This window comes from Cupressus sempervirens, chromosome 11 (assembly GCF_028749045.1).
Source record: "Cupressus sempervirens isolate cs-2001-9-10 chromosome 11, ASM2874904v1, whole genome shotgun sequence".
NCBI classification, from domain to species: domain Eukaryota; kingdom Viridiplantae; phylum Streptophyta; class Pinopsida; order Cupressales; family Cupressaceae; genus Cupressus; species Cupressus sempervirens.
In genome coordinates this window covers 771,433,620-771,453,668 of record NC_143128.1, presented here as the reverse complement: position 1 = coordinate 771,453,668, position 20,049 = coordinate 771,433,620, and the positions used below count along the sequence as shown (strand labels likewise).

Below are 20,049 nucleotides of genomic sequence, written 5' to 3'. Positions count from 1 at the left end.
ATGTTTTACCTAGCCTAGTTTCTTCATCGCTTGCGAGGATTTACAAACTCCTTGGAGGGGCAGTGCAGATACTCTTTCTTGGCCCTCTGCTCCTTGGAGGCCATTGCCTACTCATGTTAAAACTAAAGCCCATAAATCCATGAAGATAACCAACAATAAGAAAGAGAGAAAACTGAAACAAAGAACACCAAAATTATCCTGGGAAAACCCTTTGAGAATGAAGGGAAAAAACCCAGCCACACAACACAAATACATCTTTGTTGATAATGAAATGTTCAAGTGTCCAATGCCTATCGCTTAATGCAATATAAATAAGAAAGGAAAGACTCTTCACATTCCAATAGAAGGTCTCTTGAGATTCTCATAACTCTTATAATTAATTATAACTCTTCAAATATTCAAGCCTCAATGCATGTGAATGACACATGCCATTTACATTTAATATTACAAATTAAGCTTAAGTGTCTTTTTTCAGCTGAAGATGACAATAACGGTAATAACATTCAAATTTTGAGAGATAAAGATCTCTATCGCAGCTACAAACTTTAACACTCCCTCTTAGCAAAAGAGATCTTTAGCTAAACAGTCACACAAAGCTACAACCAAAAAAAAAAGTCAATGATAAATTTTGATCATAAAACATAAATTCACGGAGTTACTCAACATGAAAACCTATAATAATGAGTCATATCAACATGAAAACCTATAACAATTACTCATATTCATGGAATCACTCAACATGAAAACCTATAACAATTACTCATATTCATGGAATCACTCAACATGAAAACCTATAAAAATTACTCATATTCATGTAATCACTCAACATGAAAACCTATAACAATTATTCATATTCATGGAATCACTCAACATGAAAATATTTGTAAGACTCACAACTAAGTCTTTATTCATGGACTCTCTCAATGTGAACTGTCATGGAATCTCTCAACATGACATCCAACTCCCATCACGGAATCTCTCAACGTGATGATATCATGGACTCTCTCAACATGATGTTCACTATCGCATAGTGAAAGAGTTATCATAGCTGATCTTACAATCTCATTTATTCACACAAGAATAAAATAGGCAATAACAAACTAAGACTCGATTCCATTTAAGTCTCAAATTTTATAAATACCACAAGCATCACAAGCATCTATAAGAGTGATGGGGATTCCATAAGTACTCCATCTTAATTATGAAGCCTCCCTTTGAAGCTAAAATCTCCCTCTCAAGCTCAACATCTCCCTTTGGAGCTATAATCCTTATCTTGTTGCATCCTGCAACAGAGAGAGATTAAAAAAATTCATAAATTTTAAATGCTTTTCCAAAATAAAAAGCTTTTACTCATAATACTTATATGATGTATCATAATCTTTTTAACACGCAAAATCAATAACCAGTGTTTATATATAGGACTGTACTAGAAATAATGCATATAGTACTCCCAAGTACCCGTGTACCATTGTGACCATTATACTTATCTCATATTTCCTGCATAGAGGCAACATCACCTTCGAACACTACCACTGCACCCAGCTTGTCGTTCCTATTATAAGATATCTCGGAATACATCCTAACATGCATTGAAGAAGACGTGGCAAGTAGGAGCGATTTAGGAAATCACAATATTCCATAACTCCCAATTACCATGCAATTAGGAGCTCACTCATCAAAAGTCCAGGATAAAAAAAACTAACGATCGTCGTCACTAAATCAAAGAATAGCCACATGCAACACCTCTCACATATACAAAATAATATGGGAGAAGACAGAGACACCTGTAGCTGCAATGCGTGGTAATGACCGAAAAATCAGTGAAACGCTGCCCTGGGAGATGAGAGAATTCACCCCACTTCTCATAATCCAAATCGTTATCCTCCGGCTGAGGAATTTGAACGAGCTGCAAAATGAGAGGCCTCCTCATGCAAATAGTTTTTCTTCACATATATTAATATCCAATACAGAACACATGCCGCACACAACACTCAAATATGAAGTAAAGAATGCCAAAAACAAACATGAACATGGATAGATGCCTTCTTTTCAATTGACAACAGTTACCAAAAGGAGAGTGGTGATAGTTGTAGGAACATGCATAGACTTGGCTGAGTCAACCATAAAGACAATTGACAGTCTCCATGCGAAATGCCGATGATAATTATAAAGATGACAACAGTGGTGAGAATTATAAACTGTCAATACACATAACAACATAATAAGCAATAACTAATCACTAATGAAATGGAAGCACTAGCCATGTGAAACAAGTATTACTGCCAATAATATTATATATTTGACTGGAGCCATCTCAGAAAGATGCTTGCAAATTATGAGTCGACCTTCACCTCCATGTCAAATGCAATGCAAATTTAAAGACAAATATTGCCCATGCAAATTTAATTCCAGACAACCGCAGGAGAGCACAACTCTGCTTGGAGGCGTCAAATGTAGGATATCACGAGATAGCTAACATCAAAATGCTCCCCAAATATAACCTTGGCAGAGGCAATAGAAGCCAAAAAAGAAAGCTGAGAATTCCAAGACGGAAAGACACATAGGAAGATGATAAAGCCTGCATGTGCACAGATCAAATATGACCTCAACGAAACCAACGTCTTCAGAATTTCAAGACGCGATGGCATGTGGAAACAAACTTAGTAATTGTTCCCGCAGACAAGAACAACAGGCAAATTTTTCAAGGCGGCAATATTTAGTGCCTCGAAGAGCTCCATCTCCATGCATGGCATTTATGGGTTAGGGAGACTATTATTAAAATCACAAGAGTTGCATGTATGTTGCCTCTTAAATTCCACTTTTTTGAAAGGTAAGCATCAACTGACGAGAGACATACTGAAGCTCAGGCAAATAATGTTTGTTGAAGCTCACATCAACTTTAGAAAAAACATGAATACACATATTCATTGAGAATGATTCAAGAACTCTCGGCACAAAAATGGGTTGATACAGGACTCTGAGAAATATGAAATGAAGGGAACCAAATCTTTGAAAATTGCCTTTAATTCCTTTTCAAATCAAAGGAAAGAAATAATTAAAATCTCCGATAGCATATAATACTATAACCAGAACATGCAATTCTCATAAATAACTTGTAAAATAGAACTTACCTATCATCCGAATATGCAAACGTCTGAAAAAAAACTTGTGCCATCATGACTTATCGTTGAATGATAAAGACAGGTAAATCCATACTCAATGTCGTCAATGATCCAGAAGCCCGTTGAGGAAAAGATTGTTATCTAACATGGCTCTGATACGATGTTAAAACTAAAGCCCAAAAATCCATGAAGATAACCAGCAATAAGAAAGAGAGAAAGCTGAAACAAAGAACACCAGAATTATCCTGGGAAAACCCTTCAAAAATGAAGGGAAAAACCCAGCCACACAACACAAATATCTCTTTATTGATAATGAAATGTTCAAGTGTACAATGCTTATCGCTTAATGCGATATATATAAGGAAGGAGAAACTCTTCACATTCCAACAGAAGGTCTCTTGAGATTCTCATAACTCCTATAATTAATTATAACTCTTCAAATATTCAAGCCTCAATGCATGTGAATGACACATGTCATTTACATTTAATATTACAAATTAAACTTAAGTGTCCTTTTTCAGCTGAAGATAACAATAACGGTAATAATGTTCAGATTTCGAGAGATAAAGATCTCTATCGCAGCTACAAACTTTAACAGCTCGAACACTACTTGTTAGAGTTGATGGTTCGTCCAAGTGTAAGCTTTGTTGGGTTCTATCGGGACTGACATCAATCACTTCCCTCCTTTCCAGTACTCCCTATATGCCTCGTCTAATCTTTTGCCCATCCGGCAGGAATTGAACATGCATATCAAGACAAATATTTATAGACAATATATCTATACTACTTAGATCTATCCCCTAGGGAGCTTCATCCTAAGATGGCATTTTACACAAAGCATTTTCTTAAGGTACAAGACGGGGTTATTGTGCGCCCTACATACCTCTCCCATGGTTGGTCTCATGCTCTCCATATCTCTCTTGGTTCTTTTAGAGTTGGCTCTCATCGGCTTTGCATCTAGACCAATCACCATTTAGCTACAAAGGATAGGGGTTGTCAACATTGTGACTTGGGGCTGGTCGAGACGAAGATTAACTTCATTTTCCATTGTCCTGTCTATTACAAGATTTATGGGAGATTCTATTGTTTATTCTGGGAGGCTCGCTCTCATAGCCTTCTTCACATACAAAGACCAAAGATGCCTTTCACTCTACTTACAAGTGGCTCAGAGGTTCTGGGACCACACCTTGCAGCGGCTCCTTCCCTAGAGACCACAGTTTGAACAGCTCATCTCCTCTTTTTTCACAGTGGTTTTCCCTATTTGGGCTACCAAGCGTGTGTTAGATCCTCGGCCTTGGCTCCCAAGGGTTGTCAAACAGCACAGAACAACTTCCACTCAATAGTGGCCCTCTTCTACTAGCACCGTCGAGAGAGCTCAAAGACAGCTTGGCACTTCATATACTATGGCTCCAACTATTCCTAACCTCTTCCGAGTGGATTGGACGAGCTAGTTTGCAGGCTCACTTGTTTGGCAGCCCCTATTGGTCTTTGGTTGGTTGGTTTTTTTGTTCTTTTGTTGTTGCTTTGTCTTCCCCTGGACACCATTTGGTGCTCCTACTTTGTACTAGGTTGTTGCTTTGTTTCTTACAGTCCCTTAGACCCTTTGTTGGTCTTTTGTTGGACAAAATAAATTTATTTTGTTATTATTTATTATTATTATTGTATAGGTATTGGTTTTTATATTAATCAATATATTGTAAATTGTCAAATCAACTTATAATTATTTACGTAGTAATTGTGTCTATGTTGTTTTTTAAAGTAATGAAAATATCATACAATAACATAAAAGTTTGTGTTAAAGAAATGTGTATGTGGTTCTTATGAATTTTGTATCGAGCCACATCCATATTAGGGGTATTCAAGATGACCATATTCATATCCAATATTGTATACATATTTGTATCCATATCCATGTCCATGCAACTTTGGTGTATGGTAAATTCCTAGTGTAATATAAAGAATATTAACCATTACCTCAATCAATGTTCCATAGAAACTACATAAGTCACTAATGTTTAGGTTGGAATGCTAAACAATGGGTTATGCCATCTCATCAGAGCCTTGACCTATACAGATTTAGCTCATCATGCAATACACAAAATCTGATTGAACGTAAAACTACCACCAAAATATTAGTGGACCATATATACATAGCATCATATAGTTTCATCCTCAAATACATAGTATCATATAGTTTCATCCTGAATTACAGAAGCACAAACTTAAGTAATTTTGATTCACTCAACACATTTTCTTAAGATGCGTTACATAAAACCTTCTTACATAAGGTTTACAAAACTACATTCTCTATTATATCAACAAGGAGCAAATAAAACAAAGGAATTTCAGGAATTAATGACTATAATTGATCCTAGAGTCTTATCAAAATCTTAAAGATATCACACCTTAATGAAGAAGAAAAATGAAGGAGAGTGATCTTACCTTGGAAAGTTTGAAACCAAGCACTTCCTCACATATTGATGATAAGCCTTTGCTTTGTTGAGTTGGCATTTTATTCTTCCCTTTGCTTAGTAGCCACAAATCACGATTTTGTAAATAATTGTAAACTTTCCCAATATCTATATAAGGATCTACCTGAAACATTAAAAACACAAGTCATTGACAACCCAAATATAAAATTATATCTTCAGAGACGTGATATCACAACTCTTACTTTTGATTGCTGATAAATAACTATAATTGTGCTTAAGGTGGAATGACATTAAGCAATTTGTTGTTGAGCCAAGAATTACAGAAATGAATAAAAGTAAAATTGAACTTCAGAATACAATAAACCAGTGTCAAGAGTTGTCCACATGTTTTGTCTTGTTTGTTTACCATAAGGGTTGCATAGAGAAGCATCATATCAGACTTCATGCAGTTGTTTCAAAACCAGTTTCATTCAAAGAAATGGTTGTCAATCCCTACACTGTTTCATTTGTCTCGGAGACACAAATCAGCAGAAGCCTGCTAGGGAAGACATACCCTCATTAGGATAAGCATATAGAGACAACTTTCTTTAAGCTACTATAGTTGCTAGATAGTTGTGATCTACACACCATCTGCATATTCATCAGCTGATCAGTATACCAAAACAGATCAGTCTTCACGAAGCAGCAGATTGATTGGGCATCTAAAGCACTGTTCAGAGGCTGTTATGTGGTGATTGGATTGTAAAAAATGAGCAACAAAGACTCACTAAATTACATAAGTGCTAAGCTACTATTAATGCCAAATAGCAGATTGTTGCCAACAAAGGTCATCAAGGTATGCAATAAAGTAAACAAGGTATGAAATAAAGTAAACAGGAGATATCAAAAAACAAAGAGTTACACAACTTGAACAACTAAAGTGGCACAAAAGGGCGCACTTGGAGACTTCATATTGATAAAGAGCCACTAAACCATGCCATCAAAGAATGCAGATGACAACTGGACACATTAAGATTCCACAACAAATCACACAACTAAGTCTGAATGACAACCACTTTATAGGACCAATCATTTGCAAACAAACATTTGGGATTCAAAGCATTAATTTTATTTTGTTTCGCGGTAGTTTGCATCAGTCAAGCAACCAAATAGTTACTGAAGTCTCGTGGTGCTTCAGTATCCCAGTTTATTAAGATTCTTCAAACATTGGGAGATTTTCAGATTACCTATTTTTTGTAAGTCTATTTTTAATGCATTTTGAGTTTGGTGGATAATGAAAGCATATTTTGGGTTGTTTGTTTTACTAGTTTTTAAAATAGATTTGTTTTAAGTTAGTTTTTTTCCTAGTTCTTTGTAGCCTTAAGCATTTGTACTTTAAACAAATGATTTTCTATGATAAATAATTATTACTCTAAAATCCCAAAATGGAGATATTCTTTGTAAACCTAAAAAAACAGTGTTTTTAGCACAAAAATACTTAATGATGGTTGATGGTACATTTATGTTGCCACAATTGTTATTTAAGTTGATCTACATTGTATGTGATTTCATTAATTAAATTAAATTGTAATCAAATAACATTGTCACGCTTTCCATTGATGCCATGTGTTCATGTAAGTAGTAGAATTGCATGTGACTAGGTGTTTTGGACTTGAGACTTACATGTTGTCTTCTCTTGAATTTGTCTTTGTTTGCATCAACTGCTGGTCTTTGTTTAACCAGCAAGAAGTTACCTTGTTCGTGCTTAGATTAGTTGCTTTCATTCACAAGTCCAAGATTCTCATTTGTCAAATGAATTACCATGAATCCAATGCTCTTATCTTACGTAAAAACAAGAGCATGCAGTTATTTCATTCATGCGAATTGCCCAAGAAGATATTTTATAGTGTCAATATCTTTATATCTTGGTCCTAGTTTCATGCATAGGATCAATGTAGCTTAATCTCCAACTTTAGTTTGGATATCTTGCAGCTTCCTCACACTGTGGGAGGAGAGGTTTGTTCTCACAAGCTTTTGTTTTGTGTACTCTTGCAATGGACAGATTGAGTGCTACTTCTCTTCACCACCGATCCTCTAACAGATGGACAGTCCTTTCTCTCCGTTCAATTGGATATCTCAAAAGTCACTTTAGACAAGTGTTGGGTGGGACAACATGATACTTTTTTCTTGCAGTTACTCTCACTCACTGACAGGTTTTGGGCTATTAGATTGAAGAGGAAGCTTTTCCATCTTCCTTCTAAGATCTTTTTGGACGAGGACCTTACTAGAGCACAGGTTGTCAAGCTGAGACACTCTAGAGGTTTGGTTACTGAAGCGAGATGGGCTAGGAAGTGGGCAGTGATCCGTAACGTCTGAGCTATTATTCGAGATTCCCCTCCCAGTGGTTGGGTAGCGACACTGTCTCTCGTAGCAGCCACATGGAGAAGAACCATCCTTCAATTCTCTTCATCTCAACTGCTAGAACAGTAATGGCACCCTTTGGTCATTACTTGGTTTGTTTGTAGATGCCATCGTTTCAGTGGATATTTTGGTTTTCATGGAGACTCGTGAGACTCTGGTCTGCCCTCTTCTGGGGTTCTCTGGATATCAATGGCTATCTACCTGTAGGGAAAAGGTTTGTGCCTCCGGTGGTGTAGCTTGCTTGATCAAGGACGACCTTGTTAGTGCCACGACGATGGTTCACTCCAACACCTCAGCTAGCTTCATGTGGATCCATATCAGCCACATTGGTCACCGTTTTAGAGATATCTTTCTTGCAGTCTGCTATTTCCTGCAGGCCACCTCTCCTTACGCAATACATAGTCCACTATGATGGAGCCTCAAATTTTCACAACATTTAGAGTATCCATTTATGAAATAGTGTTTGAAATTAATGTCAAAGGATTCTCAAGAACACAAAGAAGACTATAAGCATCATTAATGTCCTAAGAACAAGCATGTCATAAAGAGGGATGTTCTACTAAAGATGGAAGAAGAATACATTGAAAAGATATGTTTTCAGATATTAGGCTTCAAGCCAGAAGGTCCTTAGTAATCTTACAACTCATCACAGCAAAGTGTGAACAAGTGAACAAGTGCAATTCGAAGGTTGAGAAGAATGGATAAAATATATTTATCTTAGCAAGGCCTGCACAACAAGAGGCAATAATTTAGAGTTGATATCTATAACTAAAACATTCAGTACATTTTGTGATGCACACAGAATGCTTTAGGATATTAATGTTGATAATATATCTATTGGTCCTTATGGATGGGAATACTTTGTCACGCTTATTCATTTCCCATAAATTTGGATGAATATCACAATGAAAGTAAGAATGTGCAAAATGCAACATCCACAGGAATCATTGAAACTCATAATCACGAGAAGATCTACAGAATAGAAGCAACAAGCCCTTACAATGGTAATGGAGATTTTATTGCAAAAGGACAAGGGGACTGCATCAAAATTTTAAAAAACACATAAACAGACCCAATGTTCCCTCTTGAGTATTGTTTATAACAATATCCCCGTGAAAAGAATTTGCAAGTACTAATTAGTTTTATCCAGTGAATGGCACTCAAAGCCTTGCCATTATTAACGGTGGTAGAGGAACACATCATATATGATAGCCATGTATTAGGAAAAGAAATGAATCTCAAGAATGAGATGCACAACACATAGGGATAAACGTATAAATCTGTTTTAAAAAAAAACTCAGATACAAAAAAGTAAAACACTCTCTGCATATTTCCAAGGTTTTGTGTCGTGGAGAATGGTTGTTGAACATTGAACTACCAAATAAAAAACCCAACTGGAACACCAATTCGTGCACAGGGCTGTATTGCAGGAGCATTCAAAGGTGATGGCAATAACATACATGTAGTAAAGATACAGGAGCCGATACCCAAGGTCAGAAAGCAAGATAGTAGTGCGTTGATGGAAGACTTAGGACATTTTATCAAGCTTCCCAGATGCCTTGTATGCCGAAGTTCTCTCTTCAACCTGTTGAAGCTGCAAATGATTCAAAATGTTTGGAGATGTACGTGGAATGAGGAATAGTTTGAAGAAGACTACGCAGAAAACAACAAATCTTCCCTGCGATTTTCATTAAGGGCCTTTTAAAAGCTTAAATGAAAGAAATAAAGTTAGCGAGAATATATTAATATCGCTTGAAATTATTTATTCATACCATAGGTTAACGTCATCGTAAAAGCATAGTAGTAAGAGTGATTACGATTAAGAGATGTAATTTATTTCTAGAGGATATGACTTTTCATTTTTCAAAAGTCACCTTATTTCATTTGCATAGGATATAAATATGAGTTTATTATTTGGGACAAGAGACATTCAATATCCGAACATTTTATATTCTCTCAAGAGAAAGTATTTCATATTTTCTATTGTATGGAGGAATATGGGGCTTATTATGACTTTGTCATTTAAATTCTATTATTTTATTTTAATAATAAAATAAAATGTTATTTGTTTATTATTAAAGGCCATGGAGATTTAAACTGCAGGTGAATCATCCTTTGTAATTATTTTCTGGAATTCTGTATGCAATTTAAATATTGGATAAGTGGACACAGTCATTTAGCATTTTGAATTTGATCATTACAGATATTGTGAAATATTAAATCATTTCTGCATTTGTATCCAGTTTGTCTCCCTACCAGAGGAGTTAAAGTTCAATATGGACTAATTTAAGATTGCATATATATTTGATTTGTCGCATCTTGATTATTTAATTGTTGGCAGTTAACGTGTGTAAAGCATTATAAAGTTGTATGTGATAATTCAATGAAGTTGACTCTATTGCCCGGATGAGCAAAGGCACTGGTCTTTTTATTATTAAAGTCAGAAATTTTATATATTCGTTCTACAAGCATCAAATCTATTATTAAAACCTTATACAATTCATTTAATTCAAACACTTAGTATCCTATTTCAGTTTCATCGAGTTCAAGGACCTTGCCAACCAGAGAACTCCAAAGTTTAAATTTGCTATAGAAAAGCCTTGAACCACACAGTCAGTGTTTGAGGTGAAGGTTTACCCGCTTGAGCGTAGCAAAGCCTGAAGTGTAGGGGAATCGAGAAGTATTCTCGTTCGTTGGCCAAAATTGATTGAGAAGTCCTATCGAAGAAGTGGCAGGCTCTTGGATTTCCAATTTGTAGTTTTGGGAACCAACAAATTGGCGACTCTACTGGGGAGAGTTGCTCGCAATACATATTGTTAAGTTACCCAAAATTTCTAAGTTCGTAGATCAGTATCAGAAGTTGTATCAGTTTGTTTGGAAGTGTACTCTACTAGAAGTGAGAACCCAGGAAGATCAATGCATTCCTAGAAAGAGGCGACTCTATTTAATAAATGATTTCAGTTGGTAGCTCTATTGAGGGAGAGGACTCAGAAGGAAGTGATTTGATTATCTAACATGGACAATATGTACTAGGATCAGGAGGCAGATCTATGTTACACCATGGAGGAAGAATACATACACCCCTTAGATGCATTTTTCAATCTGGAAGGATATGAAGGCGAGATATTGGCACATTTGTTTATAAGGATGGTGGATATTTTTCGGCAAGTACCCTCAGACATCATGCCTCCACGCAAGGAACTGATAAGAAAGTTTCGTGAGTTGGGAATCTCGCCAAAAGATCTTGATTTGATGCTTCTCTTCCAAATATTGGATGAAGGTCCGAGTTATATATCTCCTTTGGATGCATATTTGAATTCAGAAAAGCAAGAAGATGAATCTGCAACACAATTCTTTATAAGAATGTTTAATGCTTATCAAGAAATGCCTTCAGAATACAAACCTCCATCATCTAAACTTCTCTACAGGATGCGGGAATTAGGCCTCTTATATGATCATCAGTTTGTTAACTTTCTCAAACTTATGGATAATGAATTAGCTGTATTGGAAAATGAATGTAGGACCGAAGTAAGGTATGAGTCAAATGAAGTTTCAGATTCAAATGGGGATGAAAATTTTGAACATTCTGAAGGAGAATCAGCCCATAATGAGACTTATATGCCTACAGATGACAGTGAATGTGAAAATGAGGAAGAGGATTCTCTTATTGTGGAAGAAATTTCAGCCTTGTTAGATGTGGAATATCAGAAACATATTGAAAGAAATCGTCCAATTTTTTTCTCAAATCACCATGGTGAGCAAGTTGATGAAACGGTGCATTCTCAAGGGGTATTGGATGAGAGAGATGATCATTTCTAGGAATCATATAGCGAGGATGAAGTAGAACATTATATGGTGTATAAACAAGAGGAAAGTTCCAAAGGTAGTGTTGATGAAGACATTAGCTTCGTTGACAACACACTTGATGATCCAAATGAAAGCTCTCATGAAGGCATACCTGAATATTCTATGTTCCTAAACCCATTGTTTGAAGAGCAAGCAGAAAGTAATATGTCTGAGTTCACTATGTTCTTGAATCCTTTATTTGAGGAAGACTTGCCATGCAGCCAAATCCATCAATACCATGATGAAGATACCAGGTCTCATTTTGAAATTGATGAAATTCATGAAGTGTATTCAGAAGGTGAAACATCTTTCGGTCCATCCTATGAATAGGAGGTACATCAAACATGTGAAGGTGCAGTGGAATCAGCCAAGCGTAATAAGGAGAGTATGCTGGAGAACAGTTCTAAAACTTGTTCCAGTATCTTACCTGATCAAGTTCTTGATATAAAGGAAGTTCTTGAATGTGAGTTATCTTCGATTTCTTTTTGTGAAAATGAGTCAAATTGTATGCATAAAGATCTTCCACCTAGCAAAGATGATAGTGTACTTGATGACTTCTCAGAGGCTAAACATAAATTAGATCCTAAAGACTACATCGAAGAAGTAGAGCCAATAACCATCATCTATGAGGACAGTGCATCTGATACAAGTTTGATGTACGAGCAGCAAACTGAAATGATGAAAGGAAAGCATATCATGATCAGAAGAAAGGTAGTGTTACATGATCAAAACCAGGTGTTTGATAGAGGAAAGAAGCAATGTTCATTTTTTTTGTTTTTTTTTTTTTTTTTGTGGGGGGGGGGGGGGGGGGGGGGGCGCCCTGGGGCCACCCAATTTCACCTTACATCATGCTAAGCATGGATGCTCGGTTTGCTCCTCCAAAGATAGCTGGAATCTCATCATGCCCACAAGGGGCATATGTCCCCAACAAGAGCCACTGATGGAGCCTCAAATTTTCGCAACATTTAGAGTATCCATTTATAAAATAGTGTTTGAAATTAATGTCAAAGGATTCTCACGAACACAAAGAAGACTATAAGCATCATTAATGTCCTAAGAACAAGCATGTCATAAAGAGGGATGTTCTACTAAAGATGGAAGAACAATACATTGAAAAGATATTTTTTCAAATATTAGGCTTCAAGTTAGAAGGTCCTTAGTAATCTTACAACTCATCATAGCAAAGTGTGAACCACTGCAATTCAAAGGTTGAGGAGAATGGATAAAATATATTTATCTTAGTAAGGCCTGCACAACAAGAGGCAATAATTCAGAGTTGATATCTATAACTAAAACATTCAGTACATTTTGTGATGCACAAAGAATGCTTAAGGATATTAAAGTTGACGATATATCTATTGGTCCTTATGGATGGGAATACTGTGTCACGCTTATTCATTTCCCATAAATTCGGATGAATATCACAATGAAAGGAAGAATGTGCAAAATGCAACATCCACAGGAATCATTGAAAATATGAGTTTATTATTTGGGACAAGAGACATTCAATATCCGAACATTTTATATTCTCTCAGGAGAAAGTATTTCATTTTTTTATTGTATGGAGGAATAAGGGGCTTATTATGACTTTGTAATATAAATTCTATTATTTTATTTTAATAATAAAATAAAATGTTATTTGTTTATTATGAAAGGCAATGGAGATTTAAACTGTAGGCAAATCGTCCTTTGCAATTATTTTCTGGAATTTTGTATACAATTTAAATATTGGATAAGTGGACACGGTCATTTAGCATTTTGAATTTGATCATTACAGATATTGTGAAATATTAAATCATTTACGTATTTGTATCCAGTTTGTCTCCCTACCAAAGGAGTTAAAGTTCAGTATGGACTAATTTAAGATTGCATATATATTTGACCTGTCGCATCTTGATTATTTAATTGTTGGCAGTTAAAGTGTGTAAAGTATTATAAAGTTGTACGTGATAATTCACTGAAATTGACTCTATTGCCCAGATGAGCAGAGGCACTGGTCTTTTTATTATTAAAGTCAGAAAATCTATATATTCCTCTTACAAGCACCAGATCTATTATTAAAACCTTATACAATTCATTTAATTCAAGCACTCAGTATCCAGTTTCAGTTTCATTGAGTTTGAGGATCTTGCCAACCGGAGAACTCCAAAGTTTAAATTCGCTATAGAAAAGCCTTGAGCCACACAGTCAGTGTTTGAGGTGAAGGTTTACTTGCCTAGGTGTAGCGAAGCCTAAAGTGTAGGGGAATCGAGAAGTATTCCCGTTCGTTGGCCAAAATTGATTGAGAAGTCCTATTGGAGAAGTGGCAGGCTCTTGGATTTCCAATCTGCAGTTTTGGGAACCAACACGGTGATTGGAGATCCCTTCTCCGACCTGCATGAGTACATCTCCAAGTTCTCGGGTCTGACTGACATCATCATTTTGTGACTTTAATGCACGGACTAGAGAACTTCAGGCCCTTCTCCATGACCATACTTCAGACTCGACTTGTACTCAGGAGATAGATCCTGCTACTATGGGTTTACAAGCCACTCTCACAATTGTCTCGAGCCCCTTTCTTGCTATGTTCGCCATCTCCTCCAGCTCTGTGAGTCCTCCAACTTGTTGATTCTGAATGGCCTCCCCTGCTTCTCGGGCTTTGAGCTTTTTACTTATTGGCCCCAATGTGAGGGTGCAAGTTTTGTTGATAAAGTTCTTACATCGGCCTCTTTTAGCCACTTGATTAGTCACTTCATCGTCACCCATCCCCCTTTGGCTGACCACTTAATCCTTAGCCTCGTCTTCCGCTTCACCCACCCCCCCGGTCCTCTCCCCCTCCACTCCACCCCCTGACCTTACTCGAAATCCCCCGTACCATTTTCTGCTTCTTCGAGTGTGACTGCTACCTCTTCACCCTCCACCTCAGACGGCTTCTCCCCCTAACGACTTCTCGGATTCCTCTCAAGCTTCAAACTTGTTTGACCTTTTGGCCACTAGTATCTAGGAGTCTGCCCTCCTCTCCATCCCCCATTGTACTTATCCATCCCCCCTTGGCCCCATTCACCAAAAGTCCTACCCTATGAACCAGTGATATGATGATGACTGCAAGTCTTCCCATCGCTCCCTGCGTGCTTCCTTTGTTGCCTTTTGCTCTACCTACACTCAGTTTTGTTCCTCATACCACCGCCTTCTTCGCCACAAGAAGCAGTTATTTGTGGCTTCACAATGTAGATCCCTTTGCGACACGCTCATTCAAGACTTGAAAGCTTTCTGGTATACCATTTTCCCCTGCCACCCTCTCCTGCCTTCCACCCTTAATTGGCAATCTTGAGTGTCTAATGCCTCCACTCTTTACGATATCCTTGGCCAGCCACCCATTCACCCTACCCCTCCCCCCCACTGCCATATGTTTACTCTATCCATCGTTTGTAAGGCCATCAGATTCATGAGATGTAGTAGAGTGGTCGATGGAGAAGGCTTCCAAGCAGAGCTTTTCAAGCTCAATATTTCGATTCTTTGCTCCTAGCTTTTCAAGCTCGGTATTTCGATTCTTTGCTCCTTTCTTTTGGTACTCTTTAACAGAGTGGTCTGCATTGGGTTCCCTGATTCATGGTCGAGACATGTGATTTACCCGATCTACAAGTCCAGGTTGGTTTCGGACCATGGCAATTACGAGACCATGATGATTGGGCATACCTTTGTTAAGCTTTATGCCACAATCCTGAACACTATTCTTTCCAAACTGCTTGACATGAGACAATGTCGTGCTCGAGGCCAAGTGGGGTTCCGTATTGACTACCAGGCCATGGATCACATATTGACACTACGAGCTATGATTGAGGAGGCTAGACATCGTGCTGTGAAAGTCCACTCTTGTTTCGTAGACTTTCGCAAGGCTTTTGACTTCATTCCTCGAGGGGGCTTTTCCAAAGGCTCAAGGACATTGGCACTTCAGATATTCTCTTGACAACGATTATGAGACTCTATGAGATAGTGGTTGGCAGATTTAGGACTCTTGAGGGCTTCTTTGATCCGATTCAGAGCACTATTAGGGTGAAGCAGGGCTTCCCTCTCTCACCCACTTTATTCGGTATCTATATTGACGAGCTCGAGACTTTTCTCAGTGAGGTCTGCCCGGAGAATGGCTGCCACTTACACCAAGTTTTGATCTCCATTCTCCTCTTTGCCAACGATTTGGCTCTTTTAGCCTCCTCTCCAAAGGGGCTCCAAATACCTATTGATGGGTTAGACTCTTTTTGTGATCAACACAACTTGTAGTGAACTTGAGTAAGACTCGAGTTATGGTCTTCAACTATCTAAAGACCTTGTATCTTCACTTTAGCTTTCAGAGTCGGTCAATTGAGATTGTCTCCTTATATACTTATCTCAAGGTCAAGTTCTCTAGCCCCTGTTTCAACATGAGGCCAGCTCACCTACCCAGGGTCGCTAAGGGGATGGGTTCCCTTGCCCTTCTTGAGGGACAGTGCTTCCGACACCACTTTTAGGACACCGAGTCCAAATTACCTCTTTTGGACTCTCTAGTCAGACCGACAGTTTTATATGACTCAGTGGTTTGGGGGCCTTCTTTCCTTGATTCGGATTGGGCCTCGGTCGAGCAGGTCTGGACCCTTCTCCTCTGCCAAATTATCAAATGTCACCGGTATACTCTAAACAATATTATTTTGGCCGAGTTCAGGGCACATCCTCTCAAGCTTAGTGCCATCTTTGATTTGATCTCGTTCATTCACCGCCTTAGAGGCTTTACGGACTCCATTGACAGTCACCGTAGATACTCCTACCTCGCTTATTGCTCCTCAGCTGATATTGCCAGATCTGTTGCAATGACCAAGGCTCGTTGTTGGTATACCCAGGCCACTACTTTATTGAGCTTAATCGGTATTGACATCAATTGTCTCCCACCTTACCAGTTTTCTTTGGATGCCCCCACCCATTTCCTCGCCTCACAGCAGGAGTTGAATGGGCATGTCAAACTGGACATATACAAACAGTACATCACCACGACCTAGATTAGCCCCCCGGGGGACCTGTGCCCGTTAATGGCCTTCTACTCATAGCATTTTTTGGAGATCCAGGAAAGGATTATTGTGCGTACCTTTTACTTGAGCCGTCAGTGGTGTCACACCCTCCACATCTCTCTGGGGTCTTTCAAAGTTGGCTCTCACCGGCTTCAGTGCCAAACAGATCACCACCTTGCCAAAGACAATTGGATCTGACACCTTTGCACTTTATCCGAGACTGAGACTAAGATCCATTTCATCTTCAGATGTCCCATATACTATGAGATCATTGGCAGGTTCCACTGTTTATTCAGAGATTGCAATTCCCTTGCAGCCTTTTTCAGCCATTTGGACCAGTGGTGCTTAGCACTCTACCTCTAGGAGGCTTCTCAGCTTCATAACCACACTCTTCAGCTCTTGTTTCCCCAGAGTCAAATCTGGGATCAGCTCATCACTGTCTTTTTCCCACACGTCTCCCTCCAACGGCACGAAGCAGCTGCTCACAACAACTGTCTCCAAGCACAGTAGATCTGTTAGACCTCATAGAGGATTCACCAAACAGCTGCACCCTACTTGCAACGTTACTCAGAGACAATCTCGGACTCTTGGTCATCCAGGGCTGTATCCTTCAGTGCTGGATCACTTCTTACAGAGAAAGGATAGCTAGTCCTTCTCTCGTCTGTTGTTTTCCTTCTTTGCTTTCTTGTTCGTTCGTTCCCGAACACCGTTTGGTGCTCTCTATTCTTCATGTCCCTTGGACCCTTTGTTGGTCTCTTGTTGGACATTAATATCATTATCTTATCTTATCTTATCTTCATTTTAACATGTTTACCTAAGAATTTAGCATTGAGTTGTTTTATGTTATCTTCTCCCTTGTCTCATATTATGTGATGAATTCAGCCATTTTCATAACGTCTACTAATTGCAACAGCTATTTGATCAGAGTGCTTGTTTTTCTAGGTGAATAACTGTTATAAAGTACAAAGTAAACACTTTCCTATTTCTTTTCTAGATAGGTTAGTATATTTTCATAGACTGAATGATTCCTCACTGCTTTATTCAGATGGATGACATCATGTTTCATAAATGATTAAGCACCCAAGTACATTAATCTTCTTATTTATCTAAGAAACATATCATAAATCTTATTCCAAACTGCAACTGTGCTTTTTGGTGTTGTTATATCTGTCTGTAGCTTTCTTGTGCACTTTCTTGTATATTTTCTATTGCTTATGTGGGGTTTGCACTTTGCTCCAATAACTGTTATGGCCTTGGAAAGCATAAGAATTCACTATCTGCTCGGCATTTTCATAGACTTCTTTGTACATATTTGGATGTAGTCAGGTTAGAAAGGCATGTTTACCTCATTGCATTTAAGCAGGTAGGTAAAGATTTTCTCTGACCTTCATGCTGGTGTCACTACTTGCTAGGAATTCATATGCTGGTGGGTTAACAACTTGAATCAACTGAATCAAACAGTGGTAGGGCAGGTATCTATGTCACTTTTTGAAAATGTGGCTTTCTAAGTTGATAATCTAAAGATCAAAAAATCAGCATTTCCATCAAGAGCTTCCCACCTAATTCTGGATCTAAACTATTCATTCCTGAATCTGAATGCTCATAACTGCTGTGATTTCCAATCCAGTATGATTGCAACATAAATCAGATTGAGAAAAGGATTTAAGCCATATACTGAATATAAAGAATGCATTAATTTTAATGTTCTTCATTGTGTTGAAAATTGCTTTTATGGCCCTTATTTTTCTTTGATGGAGATACTAAAGTATGGAACAAACTTCAATTCTAATAAAGCTAAACCAAACTCAAGAAATACAATGCTAATTATAGGTTCTAAGAACAGAATCTTCACCCCTTAGGCTTCCTATACCCTCTAGGTCTTCACAAGAAACCAAACTCATGAAACACACTGCACATTATAGGTTCTAGAGACAGAACCTTCACTCCCCTAGCCTTCTACAATGTTAAATATAGGTTCTAAAAACATAATCTTTGGTGCAGAAGCACCTAAAAGTACAAGAACATGAGAAGGTCAAGATTCCTTATATGAGATATTTAAATCCATTTGAGTCATTTATGTTGTCTTTGGGTCAAGATGTAAAGGCTATGAAAACATTTTGTCATAAATTGTAAAAGTTATCAATTTGCCCTGGTTATCCTAATAAGGTCATGAATTGGTCAAGAGGTCAAAATATGTTTGTAAACCCAAGGAAGGGTAAAAATAATGTAAATGGTGATTAATATTCTATTATGACACGTTTGTAAGGTTGGAACAAAGTTGTGAGGTCAAAATTTCTAAAATGTAAAAGTTGTTTAAATGTTGCAACTTTAACACTTTGCAAGAAGTGTAAAAAAAGGTTAAAGAATGTAACAAGTTGGTTCAAAAGTTGGTTGGGAAGTTCTCAACTATCAAAAATCCTATAAAAGCATTGTAATGGTCATTCCAAATCGAATTAATGAAAATAAGGAGAAGACAAAATCATTTTGGAGCAATTTTGATTGGTTTTTTGGATTTGTGTTGGTTTCCAAGCCTTGTACGGCCTCAAAACCCTGTATAATCTGTATATTTTTATAGTGATATGAATTATCTTTCTTCTCTCTTTGGTTTAGAGTAATTTCATTCAGTTTTGAGGAGGTTATGATCATTTTGGTGAAAGTTGTTGTTTTCAGATTTGAGAACTCTTGCAAACAGTCATGTTACAGCATTTGATATGGACACATATGGATGGTTAAGGAACTCTAAATGGATTCATTGGAAAGATATGTGAATTACCTTCCAATTCCTTTTTGTTTGAGACGTTTTTTTGCAGATTTTTTGAAGTTATGAAGATTTGAGTGAAAACTGGTTTTTAAATGCCTTCAATGGTGTTGCTGGCAAAGATTTGTGCTTATACAATGATTTATGTATTGGAAAAATTGATGGCTTACAGATTTGAAACTAGACTCACAAATGGATAATTTGGAATTGGTTTGGTGTCATATGATATTTTTTTGTGAAAGATATTGAATTCCCTAGGCAGGGTTACATATTTTACTTCTGGTTTTTGACAGATAAAATGGGTCTCGTTGCAAACAACATAATTTGTAATTGGTGCATTGAATTGTACTGAGATTTGGATAGGTTTTAAAAAGGTCTAATTTGGAACAATTACACCTGAGGGTTTTGCAAGAAGACGTTTAGAACAGAAGTAATGAGTAATGGAATTAGATATATAAATCAGGATATGCAAATGG

The 20,049-nt window shown here is 37.5% G+C and overlaps 1 protein-coding gene across 1 annotated transcript in view; it reads right to left on the bottom strand.

Annotated features, from left to right (window-relative positions):
* Nucleotides 1-20,049, bottom strand: part of LOC149531888 (3'-5' exonuclease domain-containing protein) — a 174,729-nt gene that overhangs the window by 145,248 nt on the left and 9,432 nt on the right. The window contains exon 2 of the mRNA XM_089809433.1: nucleotides 5,565-5,717. Coding sequence (XP_089665559.1) covers nucleotides 5,565-5,717 — 153 coding nt within the window. The remainder of the gene's footprint in view (nucleotides 1-5,564; nucleotides 5,718-20,049) is intronic.